The following is an 11,297-nucleotide window of genomic DNA, read 5'->3' on the forward strand; positions in this document are numbered from 1 at the left end:
GTGTAGCTTAGGGTGTGAGCAGTGCAGGTTGTGCAGTTAGGCAATGGGGTGTGAGCAGTGCAGGTTGTGTAGATTAGACAAGGAGTGAGCAGTGCAGGTTGTGTAGTTTAGACAAGGTGTGAGCAGTGCAGGTTGTGTAGTTTAGACAAGGTGGTGAGCAGTGCAGGTTGTGTAGCTTAGACAAGGTGTGAGCAGTGCAGGTTGTGTAGGCTAGACAACGGGGAGTTTCTGTGCAGGTTGTGTAGCTTAGACAAGGTGTGAGCAGTGCAGGTTGTGTAGATTAGACAAAGTGTGAGCAGTGCAGGTTGTGTAGGCTAGACAATGGGGTGTGAGCAGTACAGGTTCTGTAGCTTAGACAAAGTGTGAGCAGTTCAGGTTGTGCAGGCTAGACAATGGGGTGTGAGCAGCACAGGTTGTGTAGCTTAGGGTCGTGAGCAGTGCAGGTTGTGCAGGCTAGACAATGGGGTGTGAGCAGCACAGGTTGTGTAGCTTAGGGTGTGAGCAGTGCAGGTTGTGCAGGCTAGACAATGGGGTGTGAGCAGCACAGGTTGTGTAGCTTAGGGTGTGAGCAGTGCAGGTTGTGCAGGCTAGACAATGGGGTGGGAGCAGCACAGGTTGTGCAGGCTAGACAATGGGGTGTGAGCAGCACAGGTTGTGTAGCTTAGGGTGTGAGCAGTGCAGGTTGTGCAGGCTAGACAATGGAGTGGGAGCAGCACAGGTTGTGTAGCTTAGGGTGTGAGCAGTGCAGGTTGTGCAGGCTAGACAATGGAGTGGGAGCAGCACAGGTTGTGTAGCTTAGGGTGTGAGCAGTGCAGGTTGTGCAGGCTAGACAATGGGGGTGGGAGCAGCACAGGTTGTGTAGCTTAGGGTGTGAGCAGTGCAGGTTGTGCAGGCTAGACAATGGGGTGGGAGCAGCACAGGTTGTGCAGGCTAGACAATGGGGTGGGAGCAGTGCAGGTTGTGCAGGTTAGACAAGATATGAGCAGTGCTGGGTTGTGTGGGTTAGAAACGGGGTGTGAGCAGTGCAGGTTGTGAAGATAAGGTGTGAGCAATGCCGGGTTGTTTAGCTTAGGGTGTGAGCAGTGCAGGTTGTGTAGCTTAGACAATAGGCTGTGAGCAGTGCTGGGTTGTGTAGCTTAGACAAGGTGCGAGCAGTGCGGGTTGTGTAGCTTAGACAAGGTGCGAGCAGTGTGGGTTGTGTAGCTTAGAGGGCAGTTTTGTGAGCAGTGCCGGGTCATGTGGGTTAGACAAGGTGTGAGCAGTGCCGGGTTGTGTGGGTTAGAAACGGGGTGTGAGCAGTGCCTGGTTGTATAGGTTAGACAAGGTGTGAGCAGTGCCAGCTTGTGTAGGTTAGAAACGGGGTGTGAGTGGCCCCGGGGTGTGTAGCTCAGAGGGCCGTCGTGTGAGCCCCGGGCTGTGTAGCTCAGAGGGCCGTCGTGTGAGCCCCCGGGCTGTGTAGCTCAGAGGGCCGTCGTGTGTGAGCCCCGGGCTGTGTAGCTCAGAGGGCCGTCGTGTGAGCCCCGGGCTGTGTAGCTCAGAGGGCCGTCGTGTGAGCCCGTGGCCGGGAGCCCGTGGCCGGGTGGCGGGGAGCAGCAGCTGTCCTGCTCTCAGGGTAAATGCCCTTCGTTTCGTGTTTTCTCGGTGGCTTTGTTTTGCTCTGGTCTTTTGTAGTCACCTTTCATCTACAGAACTGCATTTTCCAACCACAGCACCAAATTTAGAGCTAGGACCCAGCAAAACACAACACACACACACTCACATGTTTCTGGTATTTTTTGTTCGCCAAATTGATGGAGCCCACACAAATCATCCAAAGCTCGTTTACGGCCGCCCGAGCGGAGCGTTGCCAGCGCGCGGCGCCCCTTTGATGGGGCTTCTCTGCCGCCGGCGTGTTTTTTCGAGCTGGGGACACACACGCCTTTCGGTCCTGTTTTTTTTCCTGCAGCAGGGCCGCTCCCCAGTGACCTTCTCAGACCCAGGGTTTCCTGAAAAGCGCGATGGCAAAGGGCAGCCCGGGGACCGCCTGCCCGCGGGCACAGCCGCGAGACCCCCCGAGCCCGCCCGCGCGGGGGGCAACGTACGAAACCCGAAAGCCGAGAGATGATAAGCGGATTGAAGAGGCTCCCCGCAGGGTGGGGCCGGGCCCCGGCGTGTGTGTGTTGCTTTTTAACAGCACCCCGCTGCGGTGAACCAGTCGGTCCATATTGTTTTTGCTGAAGCCTGGCCTGGGTGTGGTTTCGGCACACCGCTTGGGTAACTGTTGAAACTGCTGCGGTTTCCAAAGAAGACCTATTTTGCCTTCTCCTCCGATCTCGGCAGCCTCTCCCACCGTGCGTGCAGCCGGCGCCACGCGCCCTCACCCGTGGGCCGCAGGCGCTCCCTCCCGCGGGGCCCCCCTCTCCGCGCAACCCCGGGAACGAAGCGCGCCGGGGCGCCCGGCCTCGCCTCCCTGGGTCACTCGTGGGACCGCTTTTTCCTTTTTCCTTCCATCCGTTCCGTTCTCTCCCCGGGGCTCAGGCTCTCCCCTCACTCCCGGGGACACCCCCTCCCCGGCGTGGCGACAGAGTGTGCGGTCGCGGTTAAACGCGCCCGCTCCAGGGGGCTCCGAGGGGGCCACACGTCGGAGACGAGCTCCGCGTCAGAAAATCAGAAAAACGACTCCGGACTTAGCAGAAAGCGGTTACATAAAAAGCAGGAACTGGCCCCGAGGGTGTCTTAAAAGCTCCCGGCTGCCAAAAATAAAGCGGGGCTTGCAAAGCGGGGGGCCGGCCGCTGCTTGGTGGCGCGCTGCCCCGTGCGCGCACGCGGGGCGCCCAGGGCCAAGCCAGGAAGCCGAGCCCCCCTGCAGGCCCTTCTGCCGGAACGCGCGCGCCAAAAGAAAAAAACAACAACAGGCAACCGAGAAAAACCGTTTTTTTCTCCGAAAACAAGTGGCACGCAGCAGACCTGCCCTGGTTTCGTGTGAACCGAAGCCCGATTTCTAAATAACAGACGGTTTCGGGCCCCAGACCCCAGGCAGGGGCCGCCGCGCTCGCTGGAAGCGCCTGCCACGTCGGAGCGGGCCAGAGCCGATTTTCTGGGGCTTTTATTTTCCCGTCCTTGCAAGGGGCAGAGAAGGTCGTGTTAACTAAAAAAGAGAGAGAGGGGGTGGGGCGCACGTGTGGGGCGTTGGTCCAAACCGCCTGCGCCTCCGTGAATCGCTTTCCAGGCCAGGACCCGCCCGGGCCTCCCTGCCTGCGTCCCCATGCCCTTCTGGAAACTTCCCCAAGGCTCCCCACCCCGACCCGCGCAGCCGCCCCGTGCCAGCGGCTTCTGGCGGGCCCCCGGCAACCCTGCCCCTCGCCCCTCGGCGCGCCGTGGCCGCCCGCTCGATCCCCTCCTGTGCCCACCCGCCACCAGGGCCTCGGGCCGGCACTGGAGGGCAGGGCGCCGTGCGCCAGGGTGGGCACCGTCCAGCTGCGGCGCATGAGGGGACGGGACGGAGAAAGCGGGCACGGCCAGGCGTGTCCCCAGGGCCCGGCGCCGTCGGGAGGAGCGAGGGGCAGGGCAGGCGCGGCGGGCACCGCTCCGTGGGCGGGGACGGCCACACAGCGCCCGGGGTGCAGCGTGGGGGGGCGGCGTGGAGACGTCGGCCCCAACCCCCCACCCTGTGCCCGCACCCCCTGCCCACCTCCTCCCCGCCCCCGTCACCGTGCGGCCAAGACGGACCACCACCGCGCTGCGTCCGCGTGTCCCGTGCGGCATGGACGGGGCTGGGAGGGGCCAGGCCCCGGGACCCCCGAGCGCGGCCCCCGCCCCCCGTGGAGCCCCCGCCCCACTGGTCCCGAAGCTGGGGTGCAGCCGGGCCCCCCACTTCTCAGGACACCCGGGGTGGGAGCCGGTCCCCCGGCTCACCCAGGAACTTGGGGCGCAGCCGCCACCCCAGCCACCCCGGGCACCCCCTGGGAAAGAGAGGCAGGGGCGCGGCGGGGGGCCCGGGGCCTCTGGTTCCTGGTGGAACGTTCCAGCACCCCAGGAGAGATGCAGCCATGCGCCCCGGCCACCGCGCCACGGTCTCGCTCCCATCCCGATTAGACTTGCACTCGCCCCCAGCTCAAGTCCACCTCGCAGGGGCCCAGGCGCCCCGAGCCCCGGGAAGGCGCAGGCCTGCCCGCTGGAGCTGGTGGCACCCCGGGGCGCGCTCGCCACCACGCCCGGGAACCGCCCGGGTGCCGACCCGAGCCGGGGAGCAGGCCCCCCCCCTCCTTGCCTGGCCGTGGGCTGCTCTGTCCAGCCTTTTACCCTGCCCGAGTCCCGCGCCACGCCACCTTGCCCCGCGCCACGCCTGCCCGTGCCCGGGCCCTGCCGAGCCCCCCGCATGCCCCGTGCCACCCCCTGACCGCTCCGCCTCGGGGGGCGGGGGGGCTCCCCGGGGTCCCGGTGGCTGAACTCTGAGCCCCCCCCCCCCCCGTCCCTTCCCCGAGGAGGGCCGCCCGCGCCCGCCCCCGCGCTCCCTGCGGTGAGTAACGTGCTTTTTTTGTTTTGTTTTTGTTTTTTTCTTCTCCTCTCTTGTCTTCCGTTTTTTGTTTTTCTCCCCAACCTTCCAGGTAAAAGCACACCTGTAAGCCAGCTCGGCTCCACGGCCCCGGCCCAGCCCCCCGGCCCCTTCCAGCCTCTCGGGGTGGTGGACAGCAGTGACCCGTCCCAAAGTAAAAAGGGGTTTGGGGACACAGTTAGTGGCAAAGGCCCCCCTTGCCCCCTCCTCTCCAGCTAAACCTTCTAGAGACGCTTCTTTGGGGTTGGCAGACTTCGCCTCTGTAAGTTGAGTTTCCTGCCGCTGCGCCCCCGCCCCCAGCCCCCCTCCGCTTGCCGCTCCCCGGGGCTTATTTATCGTCTCTCTCCACCCGGCAAACCCTTCCTTCCTGGCTCCCCCGCACCGGGCCCCCCGCACGCGCGCCGGCCGCCCCTGCAAGCAGAAGGTGCCTCAATAAAACCCGCGACCAAAGCACCCCTGCCGTGGACGCTCCTCCGGCCACGGGGTGGCCTCTCCGCGTCGCGGCGCTTGCACGCGGGCCGTTGTACGCATTGATTTTTTTTTGGGGGGCGGGGAGAGGGGGGAGCCCAATTGCCAGACGCCCCAGATGCGAGAGCAAGACTGGAAAAAAACCAGCGCGGCACCCGGGCCCCACGCCACGCGTGCCCGGCGGTCGGCTCCTCTCCTCCCCGTCACCTCTGATCTCCGCCGCCCGCTCACAGTCATACGGAGAAACCCCACCCAGAAAACCCCACTCCCGGGCCCTTTTTCTGTTGCAACAAAAACAACAAGGGAGAGAGAGAGTGCTCAGAAATCTTATTTTAGCCGAGTTCAGCGCCCTTTCAGAAACGGGCGCCGCGATACTGAAAGTGTGGCCGCGCACCGAGGAGCCTTCAGGATTTGACGACGCGGCGCCCACAGATCTCGTTCTCGGAGAGCTCGGGCTGGGGTTTTCTCAGAAGAGGTCTCACGGCCGTGCCACCCGGCTTTTTAAAAAAAAAAAAAAAAGCCGCCTCCGAATTGGCTGGCAGAGCTCGTTGTGCCACCGGACGCATGAGAACCCCTCTCTATAGCCGTTCCAGCTCCCAGAGCGCGCGGCGAGCGCCCGGTTCCTCCCAGACCCCGCCTCAGGGCCACCCGCACGGCGTCCACTTAAACCCGGCCCGGTCCCCAAGCCTCCCTGGCCACCCCGCGGCCTGCAAGTCCTGCGCCGAACGCGCCCGGGAGGGTGGCGTCATTAATCAGAGTCAACGGCAAAACCCGCTCTGTCTAGAGTTTCCTGAACAGCACGCGGTTGCCTAATTGTTTGTTTTTTTTTGGCGGAAAGATATTAAACGCCAGCGAGAAAAACGGGGGGCTGTCGAGGCTCGGTGGGCCTGGGGCGCGGCGGCGGGCGAGAGCGGCGGCGGGCGGGAGCGGCTGTCCTCCGCCCTGAAAGCCCAGTTTTCGTGGCCCGGGCCTGGTCCACATGTTTTGGGGAAACTCTTTTCCTTTTCTTCCCTAAACCCCAAGTTTCCCCGGCCCCCCACTTCTCTGGCCGGCCCAGAGCAGGCGTCGATCCCGATTTGAAATCCCTACCCGGCCGCCATCCACGGCCGGCAATGGCCTGTCCAACTCCGCGCGGCCCCATTTCTCGCCCGCTGGTGACGGCCCCCCGCGGTTGGCAGGAGGGGGCGAGAGGGGCGGCCGTGCGGCCGGACCCCCAGTCACGGTGGGTGCCCGAGCCCGAAGACGCGCGCAGCTCGGCAGGGCCGGTCCCTCCGGCTGCCCCAGTGGACGCCGGCGGCTGCACAGCTACCGGGGACAGTCAGACGCGCCTGGAAACACCGCACTCCCCAGACACGGCGCCATTCGTCGAGACGCAGCGTGGCCAGTCGGAGTTCAGGGACACAGGACACCGCCCGCGCAGTTGGCGCCGCTTCCCCCCCAGTGTGACGGGCTGTGCTGTTCCGGAACCTTCCAGGGACGTTCGAGCACCTCACTGGTCACGGGAGCCGTCCGCCACCGGCATCTCAGAAAACAGGCCCTCCCGCCTGCGGCGCGCGTCCACGGGAGGTAGCGTCCAGGCGTCTCCGCAGAGAGCAGCGCGGGGGGCCGTCTGCATCGCTGGCCACGCTTCCCGCCGTCCAACGAGCCGGACGCGCGCACAGCACCTCGGCGAGCCGGCGGGGGAGAGCCAGGAGCGTCACTTGCACTCCACGGCGAGCCGGGACGTCCCACCGCGCGGCCACGGAGGCGAAGCCACGTGTGGCGCGGCCGGCCGCCGCGTGGGCGCGTCTCGGGGCCCGGCGTTCTCGTGCCCGCCGCAGCGCCGTGCCCTGGTGGCCGGCCACCGTGCCCTGAGCGCCGACCGCGCGCCGGGCTGCCCCGAGCCTCACGGGGACGCGGTTTTCGCCCTCGCTCCTGCTCGACCAGAAGGATGCGTTTGGGGCCGGAGGGAGCTCGTGGGCGGCCTCGTCGCGGGGGCTTCGCGGGGTCAGGACTCGCCCCCGCCTCGGGCCACGGACGGCGCCCTCAGCCCGCCTCGCTCTGCGCGCCCAGGCGGGCAGGCCCCTCGGGGCAAGGCTCCCCGGGGGCCACAGGCCACTGCGCTGCACGCCGAGGGCAGGGGGCGTCGGGGTCGCACACGCCTGCCCCTCGGCGGGAGGCCGCGGCGCAGCCCGTCGAGCCCGTCAGCACCCGCGTGGCCCCTCCCGGTCGCCCGGCTCCAAGCTCGAACCCCAGGCCTCGGCCCGGGTCAGCCGGCGCGTCCTTATAAACGCCCTCCCGCGCTGCCCAGCTCCCCGCCGGCCGTGCTCCCCGCCGGCCGTGCTCCCTTGGCCGTGCCCGCCGTGCTCCCCTGGCTGTGCTCCCCACTAGCCGTGCTCCCTTGGCCGTGCCCGCCGTGCTCCCCTGGCTGTGCTCCCCATTAGCCGTGCCCCCTTGGCCGTGCCCCCGATGGCTGTGCGCCCTGCTGCTGTGCCCCCCGCCAGCTCTGGTCTCTTGGCTCGGCTCCCGTCGGCCGTGCTCCCGTCGGCCGTGCTCCCTCAACTGAGCTCCCATTAACCGTGGTCCCGATGGCTGTGCGCCCTGCTGCTGTGCCCCCTGCCGGCTGCGCCCCCCTGGCTGTGCTCATTGTGCTCCCCCGCCGTGCTCCCCGTCTCCCCCGGCTGTGCTCCCCCTGTCGTGCTCCCTGTCTCCCCCGGCTGTGCTCCCCCTGCTGTGCGCCCCGTCTCCCCTGGCTGTGCTCCCCCCGCCATGCTCCCCCGGCTGTGCGCCCCGTCTCCCTGGCTGTGCTCCCCCCGCCGTGCTCCCTGTCTCCCCCGGCTGTGCTCCCCCCGCCGTGCTCCCCCGGCTGTGCGCCCCGTCTCCCCTGGCTGTGCCCCCCCCGCCGTGCGCCCCATCTCCCCCGGCCATGCGCCCCATCTCCCCCGGCCATGCGCCCCATCTCCCCTGGCTGTGCTCCCCCCCTCACCGTGCTCCTCCAGCTGTGCTCCTGGTCTCCCCTGGCTGTGCTTCCCCCGGCTGTGCTCCCTGTCTCCCCTGGCCGTGCTCCCCCAGTCGTGCTCTCTGTGCTCCCCACCAGCCAAAGCTGGCCTTCTCAGCCTCCTGGCCCTACTCCCCTGGCCATGCTCTCCGTGCTCCCCCGGCCGTGCTCCCCCAGCCGTGCTCTCCGTGCTTCCCCGGCCGTGCTCTCTGCTCCCCCGGCCGTGCTCTCTGTGCTCCCCCGGCTGTGCTCCCCCAGCTGTGCTCGCTGTGCTCCCCCGGTTGTGCTCTCCGTGCTCCGCTGGCCATGCTCCCCCCGCTGTGCTCCCCCCGTCATGCTCCCTGTCTCCCCTGACTGTGCTCCCCGCCGGCCGAAGCTGGCCTCCTCAGTCTCCTGGCCGTGCTCCCCTGGCCGTGCTCTCTGTGCTCCCCCGGTCGTGCTCGCTGTGCTCCCCGCCGGCCGAAGCTGGCCCCCTCAGCCCCCTGGCCGGGGACAGGGCAGGGTCAGCCGCCCCGCAGGGTCACCTCTGCCAGCGTTTGTTGTTCTTTCCTTGTTTTTGCCCCGGCGTGGTGGAACGTTCCGAGGACAGAACAGGGAGCCCGCCCCCGCGGCAGGGGGGCCGGCTGACGTGGAAACCCGCCGGGCGGAGGCCAGCTTTGCGGGGGCATGTCCCGGGCGCCCACCTGCGCCCCGAGCGCCGCCGGGAAACGGGGGCTCGGCCTCCCCGGCCCCCCGGGACTGTCCCCTCCTCCTGCCGGGCCTCCCCGCTCCCCGCTTGGGCCCCGCCTTCCCCTGCCACCCCCCGAGCCCACCCCGGGGTGGGGCCCGACCCGAGCAGCCGCCACCCCGCCCCCTCGTCGCGCAGGGCCAGAGCCCAGCCCCTCCCAGGCCCCGGCGCCTCTGGCCGGCGTGGGGCCCCGGGCGCGTGACAGAGCACAGGGTGCCACGGGGAACCCCCCCCCGAGCCCGCGCTGTGTGTCTGTCCGCGCCCGGCAAAAGACCGACCGGCTCCCAGCTCCGGCGCCCACCACGGATGGGGAAACCGAGTCCTGAAGTCCCGAAAACGAGCCGCAGCCTTCCCCGGGGGCTCCGCAGCCTCCGCCGTCCGAGTCAGGACGTGGGACCCACGCTCGAGGCCGCGACCCGGCTTCCCGCGGCCAGCCCGGGGGCCTCGGAACCACCACCCGCGACTGCAGGGCTTCCTCTCTGTTTCAAAAACCTCGTTTTTTAACTGAAAGTTCCAGAAATTCCCCCTCCCCCAAGAAGAAAAACCCCACCGAGGGGCTGCGCGGTCTCGGCGTTGCCCCCGGCACGCGGGCCCCAGAGAGGCGCCTCGGTCGCCTGCGTGGCCGCGTTTTAAAGCCCCTCAGCTCCGCCTCGCGCCCCCTTCTAAACCGCAGCCGTCCCGCGCCTCTCCCGCAGCCCCCGGCCCGGGGTCCCCCGCGAGGCCGCAGCCTCATCCGCAGGCTCGGCCGGGCCGGGAGCCTCGCGCTGGGGCGGCCGCGGCAGGAGAGCCTTCTCCATCCCCGGGGTGGGGATAGAACCTTCCGGGCCCGGCGCCCCAGATCTGCCGGCCGCTCCCAAGCCCGCCCCCGCTGCCTCCCCGGGCCCCCCGCGGCCCCCCGCGCCGTAACCGCGGCTCCGTTTCTCTCCGCAGTTTGGCAATGAGGAGCAGCAGCTGGCCTGGGCCAAGCGGGAGAGCGAGAAGGCCGAGCAGGAGAGGCTGGCGCGGCTGCGGCGCCAGGAGCAGGAGGACCTGGAGCTGGCCATTGCCCTCAGCAAGGCCGACATGCCCGCCGCGTAGGCGCCCGGCGCCGGCCGCGAGACCCCCGGCCCCCTCCCCGGGCTGGGGCGCCGCGCACGCAGACCCCAGCCCCGCGCGGCGCCCGCCGGCGAGAACCGGGCCCGGCCGGAGAGGCCCGACCCCCCACCCCAAGGCTGCCCCGGAGTCCCCGGCGCCCCCGTCCGGCCCCGGCGCCGGGCAGCGCGCCCGTCCTCCCTCCCGCGCGGGCGCCAGCCCGGGCGCCGCCTCCTCGCACTCCGCACCCGGCTCGTGGGATGCCCGCCCCCGCCCCACGGTGTATGCACTCGTTGTACAAAGATGACGTTTGAGCGGTTAATATAAAGTATTTTAATACGAAACGCGCGAGTCGTCCCTTGCACGGCCGGCCGCCTCCACCGCGCGCCGCCCCGCTCGGGCCACCTGCTTCCAAGAGGGGGGCGGCCGGTGCCGGAGCCTTCGGGGGGTCTCCCGGCCCCTCCCCCAGGGGAGCCCCGAGGGGCTCAGCGGGGTCTCGTGTCACCCCCGGTCGGGAGGGGTCCCCGCGCACGGTTCATCGAGCCCCTGGGGAACGCAGCCGCTTGCCTCCAGAACATTCCAGAAGCTCAGACAAAGCTGACGATCCCAGGAGCTGCCGAGGACCCCGTAGACTCCCCCCCGTCAGGGAGGTGGGACATCCAGATTACGGTCACGGAAACTTGGGAAGCGTTCTGTGAACCCGCCTTCACCCACAGAAACGCAGACCCCAAAACCTCGGCGGGACATGAGGTTCCAGAAGGTTCCGGAAGATTCCGGCTCCGCAGCATCGGCGCACCCGGTTCAGGGCCGCCACCTCCGAGGCCTTTGCTGCGCGCCTCTGGGGCCGGGGTCTTCTCTCTCCCCCGGCGCCCGGGGGCCGCTTCAAACCACAGAAACGGACGGCCCCGGGGCCCGAACCCCGAAACCGAGGGGGCGCAGCCCGTCCACGGCGCAGCCCCCCGCCGCCGTCCCCGCCTGCCTGCGGCCGAGCCCCGCTCCTGGCCTCGGGCCACGTGCCGGGGGGGCCGTCCACGGCGTGGCCTCGTGGCCAGGGCTGCATCCGTGGGACCGGACGCGCCTTTTCTGGGGGGCACATTCCAAGCCACAAAAACCCCGGCGGGGGCGTCTCCACCGCCTCGTCCCCGGGCTTTTTAAAAATCCCTGTTTTCCACAAGTCTCAGATTTACCAGAAAACCACCAAGCCGGCTCTCCGCCGCGGTCCACAAACCCGTTTAGAAACGCCGGCTCCACGGAAAGGCCCGGCTTTCCTCGGGCTTCCTCTGTTTACCCCCAGTGCCCATTCAGTCCCAGGAACCCGGACAGGAGTGGCGGTTTCTCAGGCGCCCCCTCGACGCCGGTGCCCTCGATACTCTCGAGGGGCGCCGGCCGGGGGGGCTGTGGGACGCCCCCCGCTCGGGGCCTGCCTGATGCCGGGGGCGACGGCTTTGGGGGAGGAAGGCCACCGCGTCGGGGGGTCCCCAGTCACGCCTGGCCGCTGCACATGCCGTCCCCCGCCTCGG

At 68.5% G+C, this 11,297-nt stretch overlaps 1 protein-coding gene across 1 annotated transcript in view; it reads left to right on the forward strand.

Moving 5' to 3' along the window:
- EPS15L1 (epidermal growth factor receptor pathway substrate 15 like 1) overlaps positions 1 to 10,121 on the forward strand; it is an 82,695-nt gene extending 72,574 nt beyond the window's left edge. Inside the window, 3 exon segments of the mRNA XM_058292630.1 lie at positions 4,587 to 4,726; positions 4,728 to 4,796; positions 9,637 to 10,121. Coding sequence (XP_058148613.1) covers positions 4,587 to 4,726; positions 4,728 to 4,796; positions 9,637 to 9,783 — 356 coding nt within the window. The 3' untranslated portion in view covers positions 9,784 to 10,121.
- Positions 10,122 to 11,297: the final 1,176 nt, after the last annotated feature.

Source organism: Dasypus novemcinctus, unplaced genomic scaffold (genome assembly GCF_030445035.2).
Source record: "Dasypus novemcinctus isolate mDasNov1 unplaced genomic scaffold, mDasNov1.1.hap2 scaffold_174, whole genome shotgun sequence".
Classification (NCBI taxonomy): domain Eukaryota; kingdom Metazoa; phylum Chordata; class Mammalia; order Cingulata; family Dasypodidae; genus Dasypus; species Dasypus novemcinctus.